This window comes from Venturia canescens, chromosome 5, assembly GCF_019457755.1.
Source record: "Venturia canescens isolate UGA chromosome 5, ASM1945775v1, whole genome shotgun sequence".
In the NCBI taxonomy this organism is placed as follows: domain Eukaryota; kingdom Metazoa; phylum Arthropoda; class Insecta; order Hymenoptera; family Ichneumonidae; genus Venturia; species Venturia canescens.
Window position 1 is genome coordinate 925,826 of NC_057425.1, and position 20,323 is coordinate 946,148.

The following is a 20,323-nucleotide window of genomic DNA, read 5'->3' on the forward strand; positions in this document are numbered from 1 at the left end:
ACAGCGCCATTTAAAAATTTTTATGATCATCAAGTATAACTTTTTCATAGCGGTCGGTCGACGAAACGACGAAACTTTGGAATATGTTTCGCAAAACTCGGCTGATATAGCAGATTTAAGAAATTTTCTTCATATCCATCAACCGTCACGATCTCTCGTATCAGCAGTATTTATGGTTAACTTGATGTGGCCCCCACATAATTATATTATTTTAATTGAATTATTATAAAACATTTATCTTGTAATCATGGTGAATTATTGAAGGAAACCGATTTTTTTGAATGCAGTTTTCAATATAGCAGTATGAGGTTGAAAAGTTGACATATAGGAAACAGGCAGAATGGAAATGTAAGTACAAAGTGAATACAAGGGAACATGACAAATGGGAGAGCTTGCTACAGTTTTGAGACACACCGCAACAACAACGCCACAGGCCGCCGCCGACCACCATCATCTCACCTTCCTTCTCTCTTCTTTCGCGCGTATTATCATCATCATCTCGTCCTTAACACAACAACAGTAGTGCCACGATAATTTGAAAAAAAAGAAGGAAATACACGATCGTCGGGTTGAGGTTACGATTCCCTTTGACAAACAGCTGATATCAAATGTTTTTCTCCACTCTATTTTATTCATCTATTATTTTTTGATGATTCAAATGAGTCATTTCGAAGGCGCAATGAGAGTGTCGAGGCGTTATTAAGAATCTGACAGGAGGACAGAGAAAAATGACTCCAAAACGAAAGGTAAATATTCCTAAATATTACAATCATTTATTCATCGTTTTATGCCACGCTCGCCATATATTTACTCCTTGATTGACAAAATTAATGATTCATGAAAACATGCAGACCACGAGTTCTGAGTCGACGTCGTCAAGCAGCTCAGGCTCTTCGTCGTCGAGTTCTTCGAGCTCGGGGAGTGAATCCAGCTCCTCTGATTCTGAAAATTCGAGCAGTTCGGCACGCAGTCAGAAACAATCGGATACAGAGAAAAACAAAAAAAAAATACCCGCCTCCGTCAGCAGGCATATCAAATCGAAGAGCGATGGTGCAGCAGCAGGCGGGTCTGAGAACAAAGCGAAGGAAAAAGTTCAACCAAAGTCCAAATCTGTTGTATATTCCTCCGAGTCGGAGGAATTACCTGGCAAAGTAAAACCAGCCAAGAGAAAACCTCCTCCAAAACCAAAAGCCACGGCGACCATCGCCCCGGTTGTTAAACCTCAAAGGCCGCAAAGTAAAATTGCACCTTCCGGCGTTGCGCAAAAAAATGTTGCTACTGCCAAACTCGTTCATGGAAAAGGGAATAAATTTTCTGGTAATTACAAAACGTTTGAAATACCGATGGGTGAGAAATTTTTATGCAACAATTTTCTTTATACCAGGAAATACCAGCAGCGCTGCAAAACTACCAGAAAAACCGGTGAAAGCAGCGGCAGTTGAACCTGTACAAAAGAAGCTTAAGAAAAAAAGTATTTTCAGTCCAGAGAACAGCAGCGAAAGCGATTCTGTTTCACCACCTGGTAAATCTAATGCTCAGAAAAGTGCAAGTAATGCGGGCAAAGGATCCAAACCGGCACCGCAGAGACCTAAACCTGCGGAGCTCAAAGCTCGAGTACCAGCCAATACCAGACCCGGTTAGTATAAAAGCTGGTATAGTATTTGATATCATTCGATATCATACGAGATGAATACTCGAAAACTATCAAATTAGATGTTAGATTGAGATAATAATGTAATGTGAAGAAAAATTTGTGATTCTTTCCGGAGTTTAGCAGCGAGACCTCAACGACCTTCGAAATCTGAGAGTTCTGCGAGTTCGAAGAGTTGTTCCGGTGGTTCGGCTGGTTCGGGAAGTTCCGGATCCTCGGACAGCAGTTCAGATTCCGATTCGACGGACAGCGTGGCAAGCCCCCAGACCCAACAAGTCAAGAAGAAGCCAAACAATAATTCAGGCGGAGGAAGTGGAACGAATAGTTTACCGCCAAAAAGACCGTCGGTCGCTGTAGCCGCTGTAAAACCTCAGAAAAATTCTAAACGTCCGAGTATCGTAAAGAGCGAGGACGATGGCGATGCTTCGGACAGTGAAAAAGACGATGCCGAAAATAGTTCGACCGCTACGACCCCCAAGGGCAAAAGAAAACTGCAAGCTCGAAAGAGTAACAAAATGTTGCAGATGCAAACGAAGATCGAAAGCGATTCGGAATCCGATGCAGGTAATTCATATAAATTAACACTTCGAGCAACAAAAGAATAACGCATCCCAGGTCCTTTCAATTAGCATTTCCACCGATGCTATCAACAGAAGAACATTGTCGACTGTTGCGTAAGTTACTTTGTTAAAAAAATTAATATTTTTTCATCTGAACAAAACAGCGGAATCGAAGAGAAGCTTGAGCAAATCGCCAGTGAAACGCAGCAGTGGTAGCGGCTCTCGACATTTTTCAACGTCAGGACGTACCGGATCGGGCAGCGGAGGTTCGAGTGCTGCGAGCGTTGGTCGCGGAGGTCAAGGAACGTTTACGCGAGCCCGTAGTGTCAAAGATCGAGAATGTCCTCTCGCTGTTTCTTGCGATTCACGAGGCCACTTGTCTGGGCGATTTGACACACATTTCACCCTCGAATCTTGCCCTTTGTATCACAACACGACGCCGCAGGCTTGTGTGTAAGTTAACGGACTTTTGCTTTTGTTTTTCATAATCAAACTCTTGCGAACGTGAAATAAATTGAAACGACTGGTTATAATCGAATACACGAAAATATGTTTGACAGGGATTTTTTCAAAGAACGAAAGAAACGGGAGGAAGAGCGTAAAAAAAGCATCATAAATTTGGGTAAAAAATCGCCTAAAGGCATGCACCAAACGAATGAGCAACGGAATTATCAACTGAAGGTCAAGGAGCTGCGGAGCAAGTGGAAAAAACCGAGCGGAGATGGTAACGAGAGCGACAGCTGTAGTGAACCACCGGGAATTGAGAAAGATCGACAACCTCGTCTTACCGATCTCACACCTGACTATGATCTGAAACTCTTTATGGAAGCTCAAGCATTGGCGAGTGAAAAAATCGTGAGTTCGTTTATTTTTTTGTTCAAAGATCGTCGCTTCGAATAATATTCTTTTCGTCGTCGTTGTTGTTGTTGTTGTTGTTGTTGCTGTCGTTGCGTTCCCTTCTTTCAAGTAATAAAAAAAGAGTGATGTTTGGGTTCAGGAAAAAGAATTGAATGATCTGGATTATGATGCGGAGGGAAGGAACGGTGGTGGAACGAGGTGCGTGGAAATGGGAAAATGGAATATGGAAGTTTGGTACCAGAGTCCTTATCCCGAAGAATTTAGTCGCGCACCAAAACTTTATTTGTGCGAATATTGTCTAAGATACGCGAAAAGTCGTCAAGTTTTACGTCGTCATCGTGAGAAATGCCTGTGGAGGCATCCACCAGGACACGAAGTTTACAGGTTAAGAATAAATCCCGATATACGCCACTGCGAATACGAGCTGCATTTTTAATTTGCAGTGCTCCTAACCGGCGTTTACTCTCATTTGACTTTTATCGAACTTTTCACGAAGAATTGTTTTTATCTTTGCAGGAAAGACAAAATCGGCGTTTGGGAAGTTGACGGAAAGCGTTACAAACAATATTGTCAAAACCTTTGTTTGCTGGCGAAATTTTTTCTCGACCACAAAACACTTTATTACGATGTCGAACCATTTTTATTCTACGTTATGACGATAGGCGATTCCGAAGGTTGTCATACCGTTGGATATTTCAGCAAGGTAAGCCGTCTTTCATGCTTTCCTTCATCCGAAAATATTCCGGCCATTTCAGGCAACATTTTTTCCAGATACAAAGCAGGCTGTGCCTGAATTTCACAAATTTATCCCATTAGAGGACGGCCAATTTAGATAGATACATTGACCAATTTGTTGTTATTCAGACGATTGATGAAAAGTAAGGAACGTCAATGGGGAGAGGGGGCAAGGGTGCGCATAGCGCGAGTCCCAAACGGAAATCTGGGAGTAGAAAATAGGGAGTGGCTCTCAGCTGGTGCAGTTGCAGCATCCAAGAAGCTTAGCGGATAGCACGTATTCCCCTCCACATAGAGAAAAGCGAGGACAGTTCGGAGGGTGGGAAGAGAGAAGCTCGTGAAATTCCGGGATACTGCGATTGTACTCGTGGGCTTTCGAGTCTCATTCAAGTACCACCGCATTATCCTATATAGCCTGCTGCGGTATCCTAGGACACTGCTGTGGTGTTACAATTTGCAACGAGTCGTAAAATTCTATTTCCTACATCGCATCACCATTCTTGGCCTATAAGCTTCATTTTTACAGATTCTTCAAGCGTATTTCACTTTTTTAAACAATAGCTTCACCGAGCTCTTCTACGAACGGAAGAGAACGAGCAACGTTTCAACGGTACAACGTAATTCAAACGTAAATACGAGTAGCAAAAAACTGGAAAAATATAATTGCCGGACTCGAGTTCGTTTCGAGTGGCCATCGGCGACTCGCCATATCAACGAGATTATAAAGTTTCTCATTGTTTCTCGAGTGAAAGAACCAAGATCGAGCTTTACTCTTGACGAGTTTGTCATACATCAAAGGGAGAGCCCGTGGATGTTTATTCAACGGTTATCGGTTGGACTGATTTCACATTCATGAATTCGCTCACGACGATTTCAAACGAGGCTCCGGTTAATCATTAAGAAGTGGTCTTCCCCTCGCTTCTCACCGAGGTATTAAAAAAACTGCACACTACTTCGAAGCAATACTGTTCATCGGAATCGAGATTCGATCAAATTTTTCAATTCCAACGATTACGATCTATTTTTATTGATTTATCGTCATCTACGACAAATTGCTGAACGAAACTCGGAAATGCGGAATGTTCGAGGCGCGAACGATCAATGAAGAATCGGCGATGTCGATGGGGCACACCGAAAACGAATTTCGGTAATTTATCGTTTGAGCACAGAGTCGTTGACGGTCGTCTTTCGATGCTGACTATCTCCCTGAAAATTTATCCGCGATCCAACGAACCTCGATCTTTATTAAAATTCTTCAAAATTTTCTAACGAACGATTTGGAAAGGCGGTGCGTGTCTATGAACGAATACAAATGAAGGAAAACCGTCGTGATTTTTATGCTTGTCCGAGGCGATGCCTGGCATTGTTTTAGCATTAAGGGCGGGGGTGGGGGGTGTCTCGTATCTCAGGCAACGCTCGGGAGAGGAGGAGTAAGCTCGACGTCTGTTTACCGCAGCGTCCTCGTTCTCGTTCTCGGTCTCGTCCTCGTCCTCGTCCTCTTTCTCCTTCCCTCGCACGTACTACTGCTGCTCGTACGGCAATATAGCACTGGGCGTTCGCTACTACCACAAACTACAACTACCGCAACGTCTCCCCGGCGTCTCAGAGAGCGCGTCGACTCCGAAATCTTTACCGGCGTTCAACGACCTCTGACCCTGGGAGGGCGGCAGAGAGAGGGAGCGACAGGACGCGCCCCGGGGACACGCGCTCGTATAGCGCCCTTTCTCGCACGACCGGTGCACCGGATCAAAAGCTCTTTTCCACCCTCTGACCAACGATCTTTAATTCCCTCCCTGCTGCCCCGTCGACGATGGTGAAGCAACTTTTTCCAAAGGAAGCTCACTCGTTCAGTGTTTTTTCATCGAATGAGAGATTTTTGTTTAAAATACTACATAAATCGCGGTGCAGCAACGTCTTCATTATTCTGAGATTGTTCGTTAATGAGAAATGTTGCCTCGCGCGCTCGGAATAGATCTGGAAGAGCGGCTGCTCTCTGCGGAAGCTTTAAAATCGGGGGCAGGAGGAAAAATAATTGGGAGAACTGTGAGATTTTCGATGCGCGCTGAATTTGAGGATGTCGGCAAGGTGCACGGTGTTCGAGCGAGTGTGCGCGAGCCCGCTTCCGATAAAAGGGGCATGCACGACGTCGAAGCATCGATCGATCGAAATTTATAATTTTGTTTTCGCCAAGGAGACCAATGGACGAGGCCAAAAGGGGAAAGTTGGGACGAAAAAATGGGAATAACTCGTTGAGTAATTGCGGGTACGAAGCGCGAGAGGTAAATGCGAACGACGAGAAAAAACGAGAGGCAGATTTGATTCGTGTATTTCGACAAATAATGATGTAAAAAGTAAGAGGAGGATTCGCTTCGTCGAGTCAAAATCTTTATCGACGTTCAACGACCCCGACCCTGGCTAGACGCTCGGTCGGGGGAGGCTCTCGTCGGCTGGTCGGCTCGCCCCGTCGAGGGTGGCCGGGGGTGCGCGCGCGAAGAGCCAGGATACGCTCGAACCAGGCATCCAGCCCCCCCCCCGGCGATGCCGACCAACCGAGGGTCGATGCCTTTTGAGCGCGCTATTATCACTATATACCGAATACCGTGTTAGTCCAAAAGTCTCGCGGCGATGTTTTCAACGAGAAACTACAGTGATCGGCGATTGAAATAAAAAATAATAATAATAAAAATAATAAAAAAAAGACAAACAAACACGAACGAACGAGCGGGGAGGCGCGTCGTTTGAAATCCTCGGGACACGATCCGTTTTTCAAAATGTTCACAATCATCCGTCTCGCTGACCCCTCAGCACCGGATTATCGTGCCTTCGACAAGCACGTCGAGCCCGAAAAATCGGCATTTTCCACCACCTCGGGGAGACGGTTTTTCGGCGGGCGCGCGCACTCTCATCGGCCGCTACTACCGGCGGGATGAATGAAATTATGAAAACTTGGTGGAAGAAAAAAAGTTTGATGAAGTACGCGTTAACCGCTTCCCGCCCCTGTCCTCCTCCCTCTTTATTCGACGCGCTCCGTATTACCGGAGGAATTTTCTTGAAACGCTTTTTTATTTGAATACCTTCACCGTCCATCCACGTTCCAGACTTTTGCCCATTCATTTATTCTTTCGGGTGGAATTCCCTCTCGTAACCCCCCACACAGAGCGCCGTGTTCACGCTCCTTTTTTGTCAATGCGAACCAAAAAAATCGACTCATTCGAATTGCTCATTTGACAACGAAATTCGATCAATATTTTTCTCGTTGAGGAGTTTTATTTGCTTCGTATTGACTTATCAAGCAGGCTCAAGCGGAAAATCTCGAACGTCGTCTTCTTCGAAACCTTTTTTTAACGAATGAAATAATCCGTTACCCTTTATTGAGATTAATGGAATTTGCGGCACGGTGGCATGACGAAAAAGGACGAAAAGGGAATGGGCCGATGTCTGTGCCCTCGAGTTCTCGTCGTCCAAGGGAAGAGGAATAGGAGAGTAAGAGTCAACGTGGCGAACGGGCCAGAGTCGCGAGAGGGCGAAGAGGGCGTCGCCGTCGTCGCTCTCTTTCTATCTGCGGCTGCTGCTGCTGCTGCTGCTGCTGCTGCTGCTGTTCGGGTCGTCAACCTTTCTGCAGCAGTGCGACGTCGGCTCGCTCGTTATTATTTCCTCCATGGACTCTTGCAGTTTTCCTCTTTTTTTTTCATTGCCGTATCGCGGCTAGTGCGAAAAATGTTGACTCTTCATTTCGTCCTTTCCCAAAGTATGGACCGAACCGTGTCACACGCGTATATGCTACAAGAGAACCTCGTTACTTGCACGAGAGCTCAACAATTGTATGCGTACAGACGGAAAGACTCGCTCATCTTCAAGAATTTCAATGAACGCGTCATAATGTTTGCGATCTGGCAAACGCGAAGGGAAAAAAAAATCTGTCAAACCTTATCGTTTTATCGAACAACCAAATGAGTTGGACCTTTGATAACGTTTAAAAAAAGCGTCAACGAACGTTCCGCGATAGGAAAAATAAGCGAACTCGAAAGATCGCCGTCCCATTCATCGGTAGCGCGCGAGCGAGACGAGCCAAGAGCCGAAATTCCCTCTTGGAGATTCAGCGAGATTAAGCGAAAGACGAGAGGGAAGTAAGGTCGGTCGGGGTTGGCTACAGCAGCCATAAAGGGCTTTAAGGTCGGAGGGGAATTTTCTAAAATATCGAGAGGACACGGGAGGCTGTGGGTGCTGTCTGGCGAAGCGATCCGCACCGGTCCGGGCCTCTTGGCTGGAAGGATGACGTACGCGCGCCGGGGTGAGAGACGTAGCCGCAAAAGGGCGCGACGAAATACGCGAGCCTCTCTTTTCCTCCCTCGTTGTGGAAGGACGAAAAGGGGAGTGCGAGAAATCGTCGATACGATCCGCCGTAGTGCTCTCCCGTCGGGAGGTTGGGGTAGGCTCGTCGGGACCCACCCCTGCGAGACAGGCTTACGTTGTATATATGTACGAGTCTGGGTGAGGGGAATCGAGCAGAGAGCAAAATACGTGTACGAATGCTCCTACGTATTGACTGGTAAAATAGAAAAAGCTCCTAACGCACCAAATTCTTTCATCGCTAAATCAAATCCGATCAAAACGAAATTTCTCGTACAGCGAGCTCCAAAACTAACTGCACCGAATCGCTTTTCTTCACGTTCTCAATCCACGGGTAATTGGCCCCTCGTTTCTTGTTCTTTGCGAGCGATCTTTTTCCATTCAACATTCGAACACATCCAAAATTATGAAATATTGTTCAATCGGGCTACAGAAAAGTACGAATTCATTTTTCACCGCATCGAGTACTCTTTGCAGCGCCCTGTCGACGAGCGTGTCCTTTTTTCCGAAATATCGGCTTATCGCACGGAGCCTGACGATCTTAAAGCTGTCAATTTTTCACCAAACCTATTTCTCATCGGTCGTATCCGGACTACATTTATTTGTAAACTCTGAAAATTTCCTTTTTTCCGAATCGCTAAATTTTCGGAAATGGAAATGGAATGAATCGCTGCGTTTCGATTGAGCAAGACTGTACGCTTTCATGATATATATATATAGGGAGGAGAGAGATGCGTATATGAGTACGGACGAGCGGGCTCTTTCGATCGATGCCAGACAGACCTCTTCACGCAACTAAATTTTTTCGTCTCGACTTTTTTTTCTTCCGTCAATTGAATATGAAAAATTGAAGGTTCGCAGCGAAAGCAGCCGCATTTTTTAAGGACGATAAAAACAGTTTTGTCGAATGGTTTTTTCATACGTGCCTCCTTGAAACGTTTCACGATTTTAGTCCCAATTACGTCGTTGCCAAGTTGCCAAGTTTCCCTGTTGTGCAATATGCGGTTACAGAAATTATCGTCTCTCAAAACACTGTTCGTCAAATGGTTTCATGTCGGACCGTTTGGTCTGCGACTCTGCAAATTTGATTACTCGAAACGACCCGAACAGCAATCTCGAAAGTGACTCATCGGCAAAAAAACAATCAAATCACTCGCCGTCGAACGATCGAGCGAGTTTGAAAAGTTGCTCCAGCAGAAATATTCCATTGGCCCGTTTCAAACGACCCGTTGTATTAAAATCCGCCGTCGCTTTTCAGCTTTCCTCCGAAAAGGAGTGCGCGGCGTCGGGTTTTCGGCCGTGTGAAACTGCCTTTGCGAAGAACCCCGGAGGAGAAAGAGCGCGCGCGTGGCCTAGACGACATTGAAATCCGCGAGACTACGTTCGTCTTGTTCTCCCCTTCGACTCCCCCCATTCCCCGCCTCCTCCATCCCATTTTCCTTGCTGCTCTTCCGATATCACCGGTAGACCGGTAGTGCTCCTCTTATCCGTTCGATTCAAACGTCGCCCTTCGTTTCCTCCAGCATCATTCAATCTTTTTCTCCAATTTACAATTAGCATCCCCCCCTCCCGCTTGCCCCTGTGATACTTATATTCGTACCCTACATTGTAACCGCGTTTTAAATATAATCGATTAATCCTATCACCGAATCACACGATTGAACGTTTTCCACTCGAATTCTCTGACCTGAAAAACATTGCGAAATTCTATATTTACAGCACGTTGAACACGCGGAGAAAACGAGGCCGAAAAATCTAGAGGAAAGTACTAGGAATGTAGGATCTCGGGGACAGTGTATACGCGCTCGATTGCAGCATTAATTCTGGAAGAGCAATTATAAGAATTGTTCTATCGACCATAGTAAAGAGGCCAATGCCCATATTCAAAAGACTCAAGAGTGTTTTTTCTATAAGCATAGGCAAAAATGTTTTCAGTCACTTCAAATGTTTATATTTTAAAGTATGCTCGAGCAATCCTGAATATATATTCATGGTATTATGTCACACGTATTCGTGCATTTATCATAGAATTTACTGTGCTGACAGTGTAAATTTTTGATTTACAATGCATTTCCATTTTTCAGTAAGGGCTAGTCTGACACGATGAATAACACTCGAAAACAAAACGAAAGTATAGTTATGACGTGCATCACCACTTTTTGCTATCCACATAAAGCTGTGTTTAGTGTTCAAGGGACGAAAAATAGCAAAATTCAAAAAATACTATGCTGTTTGTAATCGGTGGCTAAATACTTTTAAAATTCTCGATAACTGATGTCTTCCTTCACTATACTAAACGATTTTTACGGGTTTTTGTAGGTTCGTGTGGAAGAAAAATATGTGAAGATGGGAAAAAAATTGGAATTTTTGTTGCAGACGATAATTACGATCTCCACATTGTACGCAGCTGAGAAACTTCGACAATCAGACTTCGCTCATAAACCACGCACAAATTAGTATTTCCCATATTAAAAAAATGTTTTTGTACTCTAGAAATATCCTTGAAACTATACCGAAAAGTTAACGGGTGTGAGTTATTTTCGCGTCTATCATAAAAACACTCCCGAAAACATTTCGAGGGTAAGTTTAAACTCATCCTCGATCCCGCTGTAATCGCCTCGGTCATAGAACGATATCACAGAAAAGATGAAGGATCGCGATCGGTAACGCGGTCGGGGTACATGATCGCGTCAAGGGCTGAAACGCGATGTTGCCCCCCGAAGCCGAATTTGAAAGTCGGTTCGCGCGCAATGCGAAACAAAGAGAGGATCGTGACAGTTTTCTAAAAATACGACTCTTTGCCGCGTTGTATAACATTTTCGGACGCGCATGCACCGTCTCGGGAGCCTGGGTCATCGGATAAAACGCGTAGGCTTCTTCGAGCGTTCGATCGATCGTAGAGATCGATTCGCGTGTTGGTCAAATAGCAACGCGCTGGAATTGGTGTTTATTTTTTGTTTGTCGACGCGCAATTTAAATGGGAAGACGTTTGCGGAGGATAAATTATTTAAAAAAAGAGCCGAATTTATGAAGCTCCCACTCGTCGGTACAGCGACTTTCGCTAGTCACCGACGAGCTTTCGCCTCTATCTACAATGATTCTGACCCGACTCCGCGATACGCCCGTGCCAAGTAAGAAGAATGCTTTGTTCGATCGCGAAGAAAGTGACGAAAGAGTATAGGAAGCTCTCTCTCTCTCGCTCTTTTCTCGTTCTCATGCGCTCAATCTAAATATAGGAATGACCGTCTGCGAAAAACTGCACGGCCATTCGGCCACATTCACACCGGTTTTTCCATGCTCCTTTCTCTCCCGTTCTTCCTGCTTTTTCCTCGTACTCCGGTGGCTCGCGATCGTTTATCTCTCGGAGTGAATAGAAGGGCGGTACATGCTCCGTTAGAATATGCTCTCGGTGACGTTTAAGGAGGCTCTTTTGCGTCGGAGCCTTTTGTCGAGAAAACATCCTCTGCGTCACGATTTCGAACGATCACGACGATTTATTATACGTGCGCCAGCGTACATGACGCGTATACTCGACCGCTGCGGCGCACGCACGTCGAAAATCTCGTTAAATTTTTTTCGAACCTCGTCGATTTCGTATGTGCACGAGTTTCATGAGAATATTTCGATCACTTGGGAGCGTGGAAAAAAGATTATTTGACAAAGTGTCAATTTCGCAAGGCCGAGTGAACAGAGAAGACCGGATGACGAGTGGCTCGGAGCGAACGAACGAGCAAAGGATTTCGTCCCTGAAACGACGGCGGTGCTGGCGGCAGCGGCCCCCGCTCGTAACGCGTGCACCGGGCCTGCCCGATCAAGGACGTCCCGGGGCCCAGATTCTCCCTCCCCGAGTGCCCTCGTCCTCGACCGGTATAAACTCGTTGTAACAAAACTATAGTCTACCTGGACATAAGTAAATGAAAAATCGGTTGTAACGTCACTGAAAATCGGCATTTCGCAGATTTTATTTCGCCTCGATCGGGTAGCAGAGCGGAATCGGTGCGACGGATCGGCGACCGAGATTCGTGTGACAGGATCTCATCATTGTAAAACGAACGATTATCGTAATCAGTCTCGAGCGATGGGACTCGAGAGTTTGAAAAACTGATATTTCCCTAATTTTTCTGCCGCTCGAAGAATTTGCTGACGCGAAGCAGTTTACGAATTTCTCTTTCTTCTCTAGCCGGTCTTCGGGAGCACGGCCAAGATATAAAGGATCGTGGTATAAAGCAACTTGTAAAAAATGGCTGAAAAGTTCGTTTGATACGAGTGAGCCCATACACAGCGCTCGCCGTCCCGGCTCGGTGCTGCCCACTCTTTCCCTTCTCTCTTCCTCTCCGGCCATACGTTGCTCTCCAAGACTCTCGCGGTCTCTCCCCTTATTTAGCTTTTATCGCGCGTTTCGCGCTCTCTCGGAGTCTAGAAACATCAGAAGGAGAAAGAGCCAAAGGCCAAGACGAGAGAACGAACGAGAGTCGGCTGTTGGCGAACTCGTCCGTTCGAACGAGAGTGAGAGGGCGAGAGGATAAAAAAAAATAAAATAAAAAGGATCGAGTCTCGCCCCAAACGCACTTTGGTTTGTCCTTCGTTCGGCCCCGGTTCCCTGTACGCTCGGTCCGGCGAGCTCTCGAGCTCTCCGAGCGAATATGCCTCTCGTGTTGGCGCGTGTGTACGCACCAATACAAAAAACTGATATACGCACCACTCGTCGCCAACGCATTGGCATAGCGGCTGAGAAATCAGCAGTTAGCAACAGCCGCTCGTATATATATACGATGTATACATAAAGGCATTCGCACGGGTAGATGTACGTATATATATATATAATAAATAAGAACGAGGTGGGGTATGGTAAGAGGCAGGAAATACCGGGTGTAGCACTCGGAAAGTCCGGCAGTACACCTAACCGCGGCGCGGCGTTCCTCGCGACGTCGATCCGCATGCCGAGAAAGAGACAAAGACGGAGCTCGAATCGTTTATGAGAAATCCCATAATCGGCCGAGTCCCCCTTCCCTGGATTCGGGGACTCGCGCGTCGAGGCTCCTCTCCGTCTTACCCGATCGAGCGACCGGACACGAAAATTTCGTCTTATCGAATCGATCGATTCACGAATATAACGGCGAATGAGATTTTCATGCTTTACCAGAAAACGAAAACCGAAAATGTTGGCTCCGAAGAGTGAAACTGCCTGAATCGACGAAAAAAAACGATAAAAGACCGAAGCGATGCGTTCCGCTCGGACACAGTCTCGTGATGCGGATGAGAGGAATTTGTCGTTACATTCGTCTGGCCTGTTGCGAGCCTCGCGTTCGTAATATACGCGGGCGGAGGTACGCCGATGCCGCGACCAGTTTATTCTTTTCTTCTCGCTGTATAGACTCTAATAAAACATCCTGTATATACTCGACTACTCCGGATGGTTCGTACGTGAAAGCTCGATGAGTCAGAGACGATCGGGCAGTCCAGGATTCTCGCCTCTCCGCGCTCGTGGATATAAATCGAAAAAAAAAGTGTGTGGACGCGCGAGAGAAAGAGAGAGAGAGGCGAAAAACTCCTGATGGGTGACCTCAGCCCGCATGAATTCACCGAATATATGTCATGCGTCTTTACATTTTTTCAACTACCTTTATCCTCGAACGAATAAAAAGTGTATTCAACGTTTTTTCTTCTCGGCTTTTTGTTGCAGGAAAAAAATTCTTTCCTCAATTACAACGTGTCTTGTATACTGACCCTGCCGCCTTATCAACGCCAGGGTTACGGACGTCTTCTCATAGATTTCAGTGAGTACGAAATAATTATTGCAAATTCTTCAGTGCTCGATCTTGTTTTACTCCTCGATCAAATTCAAAAACAAATAAAACGGAGCAACGGAGAGAACCGAAGATTCGTGAGAATCTCACGCGGTAGAAATCGTGATATCCGTTGATGATGAGGAGGGTGACCGAAATGAGAATAATGAGAGGGTTGTGTTGTGAGGAATTCCTCGGAAAATATGAGAAAAGAATGGAAGAACAATCGTCTAACGTGGACACGAAAGCGTTGATAATGACGGAGCAGCGCCGCATCTTTTTGCCTCGTGACGTCATTTTCATTGATGCCCCGATGGGGCGGGGGTCGGATGAAGCAGGGCGCGAGCGAGGGCGAAAATTCCCGGGCTCTGAGCGAGAAACTCGTCACCGACGCCGCATTCGGTAGCGGCGTACTACGCTGCAGAGGTACGAGAACCTCGCTCTTCTTACCCCGCATCGAGCCTGCTGCTGCACTCGGCAAAAAAGTCCATCGGACGAGTCCTAGCGAGTGAAAAAGAGTCAAATTTCGCCGTCCTAAAGCACAGTTTCATCGAGTTTTTTAAATTCCACGATTTTACAACGACTAACCCCCTTTTTTCGTCTCGACGGCGACAAGGACGTCGAGTACGAGTAATTTGTATTCCAGGTACGTCACCGCGTCGAGTCCTCGAAATGCTGTATTTATGCCGGAGAGAGGTTCACGCGAGGGTGGTCCTCTCGTTCGGTCCGCGTCTCGTCGGACGTCCCCCTCGTCCCTCGGATATATTTCACGACGAGCGAGTACGAGCTCGATGCAAAGGAGACGGAGGGAAGAAAAGCGAAAAGCAGAAAAATGCGGAGGAGAAAAAAAGAAGGAAGAAATAAAGGAGCGACAAGTCCTTGGCGAGGAGACCGTGTGCTTTTCCTCTCTCTCTCTCTCTCTCCAGCTCTCCCACGTTTTGGCTACTTTCCTTCTCCCTCAGCTTCCACGGTGAGGACGAGGAAACGAGAGGGCGAGACTGCGACGCCCGGCGTCTCGCCGCATCGACCTGCGCCCCCACTCTTGGCGCGAATCCCTACCGTAGCCAGCCAACTTGGTCTATCAACGGGACGACCCGGTGCGTTTTCCGTTCATCGTTTTCAGCGAGTGCCCTCTCTCCGGCTCCACCTCTCTCGCCCCTCTCGGCACGATCTTTCAGCCAGAAAGGCGTCGAATCCAAGCATTTGCCACCTCGTTCCCCGAGCCCTCCGACCTTCCGACCGACCGACTCTCCGCTCTACGCTTCTCTACGTATATAGACGCGTCTGGACGAATCTCACTCGTCGAGCTCCGTGCGCGATCGCGAGGCTTACGCGTACTCGCGTATTACGATACGCGTATGACCTCCGGTGACCTCCGCTGCAGCAGCCAGGGGATCGCCGCCCGACGGCTGAACCACCCTCGTCCATGCGAGAGAGAACAATCTCCCTTTCGATTCTATATCTAATGGAAATCTTTCGAAAAGATATTTCATCATATTTCCCAATCCGGGCTCGGATTTTTCTCGGCTTTCATCTCCTCCTCTGTCATCAGAGCCTACCTCGACAACATTCCTTTCTCGAGTACCGGCTTTTTTGCCCCTATTTCCGCTATGCGCGCGTACATTTCGATCAGTGGACAAAATAAGCCTGCTGCTCGTTACCAAGAAATCGACGATCCCCGAGGATCCCAGGGATATCATCCAGCCGGAAGAGAAAGCTCGAGGGAACACACCCGAAAGCACATCCCCGGAGACTCGACAAAATGTCATTCCCCCCTCTGCCGCGTTCTTCCAAGACTTTAATCAGTACGCGAATTTGCTCTTCCTCTCATTTTTTCTGACACAATTTCCCTCGACTCCGATAAAAATCGACCATTTTTTCGAGTCCCCAAACTATCGACATACTCGCGTTTTATCGCAATCGCGTTGGATGCAACGATTGTTCGTTACCGTAGAGAGCCGCGACGCAAGCCAATACTAAGTAGCGAAAGATGAAATCCATAATCAAGACGAGAGCGATCATCCCAGGGCGCTGGAGCTCCAGCGACATGTAAACGAGTCGTGGAGCAAGAGAGAGCGAGATGTCAACTTTGCGCGTATACGCACGACGCGGCGTAGCCGCTATCGCGTGGGAGAAGGGCCTCTCGAACGCGCGACCAACTGTCCTACCCCCCCGTGTACTCTCTTCGTCTCCGTTTCTCTGCCGCAGTCACCCGTCGAGCTGCTGCTGCTGCTGCTGCTGCTGCTGCTGCTGGTGCACAGAGTTTGGGTGGTAAATCGAGAGACGTGCCGCTGGTGCTTGCTGGCGCAGCCAACGAGGCACGGGCGAGACACGGCCGGTCGTTGAACCTCCGCTATAGAACACTTTACTAGTGTACAGAGGGAGAAAATGACAGCGAGAGGGATAGAGACGGAGGATGCTGCGTCTCGTCTCGAGTCGAAACGTCCTTTGGAAAAACCATTTATATACGTCCCTCTTGCATATTCCAAAGGCTCTCGAACGATAATACTTCGTTTCGCCTACTCAGCCTTGACAATTCAGTGGCCCAACGCGACCAACGCATTTTATTCGCTCTGAGCGTCTTATCGTTTGAGAAGCAATGCTCGATGTGGCCGATCCCACCACCTGGAATAGCACATTTTTCAAATAAGTATACGGCAGTCTTACCGATCGCGTTTTCACATACGATAAGCATCTATATCAAGTGGGTCAATACAAGGCGGATGACCGTAATCACAGGCGCACCGCCAAGCGCACTTTTTGTCCAGGCCTAATATGCTCTTTTTAATGCTTTTAAGGTATTCCTTTTGCATGAGCGCAAATTGGCCACTCGAAATTTCGATCGATGAAACCTTGTTTCGATTGTCGCGATGTTTTTATAAGAAGCTTGTGCAATTTTTCCAAATTCTTCAACTTTGCTTGAAAATCAATAATTGTTCTTCGATTGGAACGAGCTTTTGTCTCGGAATTGCCAACGTTGCCTGTCCAGTATGCCTGGAACGGAGCGAATCAAAGATTCGAAGAATTTGGTGCCTGCGGAAAATGTGCGAGGAATTTCTCGCGAGCGAGAAAGAGTGGACGAGGGCGAGGGGTGAATTTCAGAGAAAAAATCGCGCAAGCGACGAAAGATTCTGTTGATAATAATCGGTTGAAGAAATCGAAGACGAAAAGAAAGAACGCGGTGAAGGAACAGTGCGACGACGGATCGTCGTCGTCGTCGTCGTCGTCGTCTTGGTTGGATCGAACTGTTCGCAGCGTGCCAACGAACTCGTCTACGTCGGGCGTTAACCCTCTGTCTTCTCCACCTCCTTCTCCTCGTTCTCGTGTTCTCTCGCGCTTTCCCTCTCTCTCTCTCTCTCTGGTAGTTGCTCGATCGTTTGCAAACTCGCAAAACTTGCTCTCGCAAGGATGCTCAAGAATTTCCACGAGCCCCTTCGTGAAAGCCCTCGAAAATACCATTATTTTTGACTTTCCCGTCGACCGCACCGACCGCACTGAAACTAGACCGAGTTTCCTCTGTTTCGAGAAAAAAAAACATCGGGCAACATTCCGCGAAAACTATTGGCTGACTCATTCGTGTCAGTTTGAACCCGGCGATGTAAAAATCTCGTTTCATCTCGCAGTGACGGTCCGCTACCATTTGCCTCATCGATATTTCTCGCTGCAGCAGCTCATTCCTAATGCGCGATTACCATGCCGCAACGACGACGCGCGAGAACCATGCGAAACCACCAAGCCTCGACCGTTGAACGTTTTTTGACGGGCATTTTTCCTTTTTACTTACAAATAATGGGCTAATTTTCATTTTAGGCTATCTTCTCACGAGGGTGGAAAAGAAAATCGGTTCGCCGGAAAAACCACTTTCCGATCTCGGCTTAATATCCTACCGGAGTTATTGGAAGGACGTCTTGTTACAATACCTTTGTAACTTTGGTGGCAAAGAACTGTCGGTTAAAGGTAATTATATGACGCGATCATCAGATTTTTCTTTTTTTCATTCTCTCAATGTTCCTGACGACGGTTTTTCAAATACGTTGACATCTGTGATTTCATTATTCGACAAGACATCAGCAAAGAAATGGCAATCGATTCGTACGACATCGTGAGTACGTTGCAGGCTCTCGGAATGATGAAATATTGGAAGGGCAAGCACATAATACTGAAAAAACAAGTGAGTCTTTCAAAAAAGGAATTTGGATATTCTCATATATATTTTGGCTAGATTAAACGACGCTGAAGTTTGCAACGAAACGATCTAAAAAAAACTCTCTCAATTTCGTTCCAAGCAGCACCCCGATACTTCGTGAAATGAAAAAAAAAATAGGTGAATTAGAAATGATTTCGTTCATTTCGTTGAACTCGAACGTTGCGAACTTCAGCGGCGTCGAAATAAATACGATTTTAAATAATTGAAAAATAATCACGAGTAACGAATGATCGATTATTGTGTGCGGAAATATTGATTGACTCGATCGACCGCACGCACGAAAAGAATGACGTTTGGTAAATGAGAGTAACGAATATTAATTGTTAACGATGACAAACAAGGACGTGATAGATGACTACAAGGAGAGGGTAAAGCGTCGGGGAGCCGTCTACAAAGAAATCGATCCGGAGTGTCTGAAATGGAATCCCTTCCAGCCGCCCAAGACGCCAGCCACCTCGAACTGAACTCTCGGGGGCAAGGCAGCGGAGGGCGAAATACTCCCTCGTATCTCCGTCCTCGTTTGGCAAACGTTCGATGTATCGCCCTCGTAGTAATCGACGTCGACGTCGTCCTTCTCAACGAGAATCCGAGCGAGATGAGAGAACCTCGCCCGTCTGCCTTTCTCTCTCCGTCTGTTTTCTCAGGGTCGCAGACACCTCCGCCTCCGTATTTCGGGACTCTTACGACGGCGGGCGACGGGCGACGAGCGACGAGCGGGATCCCCCTTTGGCACAAGCCTCAACCCCCTTTATATAGCAGTGAACCACCAGGACTGTCTGGGCAACCATTACCCCCCGCCGTCTTGGAGAATCTCGTTCGCCCAGCAGCAGCACCAGAGGAAAGCCGTCTTTTCCCAACCCCCCCCACCCCGCATTTTCCTCTCTTTCCAGACGCTCTTTCGCCACTGGAAAGAGGCACCAGACTCCAACAAAAAAACGAGACGAGCGAGGAAACGAACACGGACGCACACGCGCCCGTGCTCGCGGAAAAAATCCCGGGGAAGAGGAAAAAATCAGGCAGGTTATACGGAGAAACGAAAATGAAGAAAAAGGACTCGTGAGATTGGATAAATTTCAATTGACAAGATTAAACAAAGTTAAAATACGAAGATCGGAGAGACGAAAACAATAAAAAGGAGGACGATCTCGTCGAGATGGATTGAGCTACAACATCAGGATTCGAGAAATCATTTTTGAAATGCCGAAAACAAGGGAGTCGATTCCGAGAAGCTCGGAGGAAATGATGGAACGTCCGATCAGAGTCACGGCCGATGAATCACGAGACAAGAATTGTAAATATCGTTCGGCTCAAATTGAAAAAAACAAAAGTCTCCGTCGACTCTGACAAGGAAAAGCCTCAGCGGTCCAGAATCATTTTCTTCCTCGCGAGCGATGCTTTTCTTTCGATTTTCATCATCTCCGGTGCTTGGTCAGCCGCAAAGCTCGTGTACAATATCGTCCGGAGATTCGTTCACGCTCGCCGATTCGCGAGCCTCGTGCGAAAGCAACACCTGCGAGCTGGTGAAATCTGCGCATCCTCCAAGCTGGGGAATTTCGAGTCGACTGCGTTTTGCCCAGCAACGTTTGAAAACGCGTGCCCTTGGAACCGATGGAACAAGCGGAAGAGAGACAAAATTGGACTGGACGAGGCTGATTCCGAATGGCTCAAGGCCACAATGGACTTGAACATTTTTTCAGGATTATCGCTAAAATCTGTCGCGACCGTTGCACCCGTTAGGATCCGACGAAAGTTGGTGTTGAACTTTCGTATCGGTTGCCTGTATCGATGCATCCTTTCGACGCCATTTCCAGTATGGCCATGCCTCCGTGACCCCGAAATAGTCGCGATTTAAAAAATCACGAGAATCGTCAGACAATTTTGCAACATGTTACGACGGTACGGATTTTGATATTTTTCATTCGAGGACTCCAACGAGCATTTTAAAAAGTATTCGTCGAGCTCGCACGGCGGATTTTAAGCGGAGCCTCGTACTGAGGGATGAATGAAAATAATAAGCCGCAGAACGAGTGCTGCCAACTTTTTATACGCGGACGAAATTGTAAAGCGACTACATTTATACAAGTCCATGGAACGTTGACTCGATGCGGTGTGTATCTAGATTTTGGGACATGGTCGAGGCAACGATCAATAAAATTCATACAATTTTAGGATTTTA

At 46.8% G+C, this 20,323-nt stretch overlaps 1 protein-coding gene across 3 annotated transcripts; it reads left to right on the forward strand.

Moving 5' to 3' along the window:
- The first annotated feature begins 455 nt into the window (after positions 1-455).
- chm (chameau) lies at positions 456-20,323 on the forward strand. Of its 3 annotated transcripts, XM_043419240.1 has the most exons (12): positions 456-746; positions 852-1,317; positions 1,385-1,636; positions 1,775-2,215; positions 2,376-2,664; positions 2,772-3,066; positions 3,209-3,453; positions 3,586-3,772; positions 13,838-13,931; positions 17,751-17,897; positions 18,005-18,111; positions 18,489-20,323. In XM_043419240.1, exons 1-12 carry the CDS (start codon positions 729-731, stop codon positions 18,609-18,611), a joined length of 2,664 nt encoding a protein of 887 aa, XP_043275175.1. In that variant the 5' UTR covers positions 456-728; the 3' UTR covers positions 18,612-20,323. The 3 variants fall into 3 exon arrangements, 2 of the variants coding, with proteins under 2 accessions (XP_043275175.1, XP_043275174.1); XM_043419239.1 differs by lacking the exon at positions 456-746 and having other exon boundaries at positions 831-1,317; XR_006261019.1 differs by lacking the exons at positions 456-746; positions 17,751-17,897; positions 18,005-18,111; positions 18,489-20,323 and adding an exon at positions 3,934-4,734 and having other exon boundaries at positions 831-1,317; positions 13,838-13,919.